Source organism: Squalius cephalus (genome assembly GCF_949319135.1).
Source record: "Squalius cephalus genome assembly, chromosome: 23".
NCBI classification, from domain to species: Eukaryota; Metazoa; Chordata; class Actinopteri; order Cypriniformes; family Leuciscidae; genus Squalius; species Squalius cephalus.
The window spans coordinates 27,756,609-27,759,108 of record NC_137144.1 but is presented as its reverse complement, the minus strand read 5'-3'; the positions used below and the strand labels follow the sequence as shown (position 1 = coordinate 27,759,108).

Below are 2,500 nucleotides of genomic sequence, written 5' to 3'. Positions count from 1 at the left end.
TGTGAAGAAACCTCATTGCTTAACCGGCTACTCTCTGCTGTCTCAGACGACGACATCACTTCCTGTTGGCCACCGTAACTTCTGTTGGGTGCAATTCACAACCTCACCACTAGATGCAGCTTAATATTACACACTGCACCTTTAAGTTACAGAAAACCGAGCTTTGCATCTCTGTGAGTTTGTGTGCGCGGCTGCGTCCCAAATCGCACTCTATCCTCACTACAGTCACACCAAACTTTATTCAGACAGATTCAACATTTCTCACATTATCACAGATTATTCACTATAGTTTAGAAAATGGTAATAAAATATGAGCAGAACTCAGTTGATATTTGACTGGTTTTGTCCGTCCTTCTGTTAGACTGTCTCACACATGAATTATGTTGAATATCTGTCAGCTGTTAAATTTAACTACACAATTAGATAATACCAGTTTAGCTCAACCAGTGACCAAGCAATGCTTCATTGTGTTCAGTCTGTGTGTAAAAAGAGCATTAGCAATTAAAGACAACACACTTCAGCAAAACATGATCAGCTCAAAGTGTCTGGATCATTTATGGCCCCAAATGTCACTGGTAGTCGCTGTATGAAGAATTATTGGGTATAATATGTCACAGTTTACTTTATTTTGCTCTCCTCACTTACATAAATGAACTATAGTGTCCTGATCACACTAGTAAAAAAATATCAAAAATGATATCTGGCATCTGAATAATGTTTGGTTTTGCTGTATGTAGTGCCTGAAACTAGGATGAGTTCAGCCCAAATCAAAGGATGTTGAAAAAACAGGATTTCTGGAATGAAGAACTTAAAATGATTCATTGAACACTGTGCAATACTTTAAGTGTGTAATATGAATATGAAAAAATGTATGTGCTGCGTACATGAGGCTCTGCCTGAAGTGAGCGGGGCACTGGGGGTCGTCGTCCTTCTGGGGGTCCGTCAGCTCTATCGGGGTCACCAGGCCCATGTCCTCACCCTGATCAATGAGCCCCGTCATTATTATCTGTTCAAAAACAACCAACAACCACAAAAATATAATTATATGCTTAATAATTCATTAATATTTATTTTATGTTTAATACTATATACATACATAATATACATATACATATATATATATATATATATATACTGTGTGTGTATATACATTTCACTTTGTCCACTACGTAAAACTTTTCCCATGAGCCTTGTTGCTTTTTGTTATACAAGAAAAAGTGCATTCAGTATCCAAGATAGAGAATATTTCTACAATAAATAAAGAACATTAATATTAGTATGAAGTAGGGATGCAGCGATATAAAAAGTTTTGGCCGATACGATAACCGATAATTCTTCACATTTGAAAGCCGATAACCGATATATTGACCGATAAATCTAAATCCAGATTTTTATATTATTTTTGAGAGCCTGATTACAAAAACAAAAGTCTCATCATTAAAAGCCATGACACAAACACACAATTATAAAGTTCTCATGATAATTTTATGTAGACGATATTACAGACTCGCGCTGCACATGTTGCACTGAACTGTCAATCATATTTCAAGCAATTCAAAATCATCATGTTGAACAGTGCACATCTGAAGTGTCTCAGCTGAAGGAAATAATCCATTATTAATCAGCTTTAATATATAATTTTTTTATTGGACCGATAACGATAACATTAAAAATGAACATATATCGGCCGATACCGATACGGTGGCCGATATATCGTGCATCCCTATTATGAAGACAAAATTGTTATTAATATGCAATCAATCCCGGAAACAAAAGTCTTTACCTTCTTTGCAATGCATTCTGGGATTTCCTTTTCTATGAAGGACACGCGATGCTGTCTTATAATGTGGTCGAAACATCTTATAATGCAGCATAAAGTTGCTGCTTTACCAGCCTTTGCACCTATGATGCCTTAAAATACTGCCTAGGTAGACAGCGCACTAGGGTTTGGACTGAGTGCAAGCACAAAAACAAACACTTTCATTATTAACAAGGCACACACACACTACCATTTCACTAGTTTCCTAAGATTTATAATGCAAACACATGGAGAAACGCCGCATTTGGTTTCAAAACAACACGACTCTAATTTAAATTCAAGACTGACCTAGAAAAGTGAACTGGATTATTGTGATCACAGTTGCCTCAAACACTACCGGCTCCGTTAAACATGCTAATGAGGGCAAATCGCATTAGTCTAATCAGCCAGCGTGTGAGAACGAGTCAGCCGTACAGGAATATTACCGTTTGAGATCATTTCATAAACAGCACGCATGAATACCTCACATAAAAGTTCAATAAAACTCCTTTAACTGGGACGTTCCTCCAGTCAACAAAAGTCCAGGAATTCCCTGACATTAGATACGCAACGCTCCCTTCAGAAACGGCTTTTGTCCATTTCAAAGCAGCAGATTTTCTTACAGTAACAGAAGCCTCAATAGTCATCATGTACTCGCCCGCATGCGCTTCAATCTCTCTATTATTTTCATGACACACAAAA

General features: G+C 37.1%; 1 protein-coding gene across 2 annotated transcripts in view; it reads right to left on the bottom strand.

Annotated features, from left to right (window-relative positions):
• The window catches only part of gramd2ab (GRAM domain containing 2Ab), a 39,269-nt gene that overhangs the window by 22,511 nt on the left and 14,258 nt on the right, over positions 1-2,500 (bottom strand). For both annotated transcript variants that reach the window (XM_079858966.1, XM_079858967.1), the window contains exon 2: positions 885-1,006. In XM_079858966.1, the coding sequence (XP_079715092.1) occupies positions 885-1,000 (116 nt within the window). In that variant the 5' untranslated portion in view covers positions 1,001-1,006. The remainder of the gene's footprint in view (positions 1-884; positions 1,007-2,500) is intronic.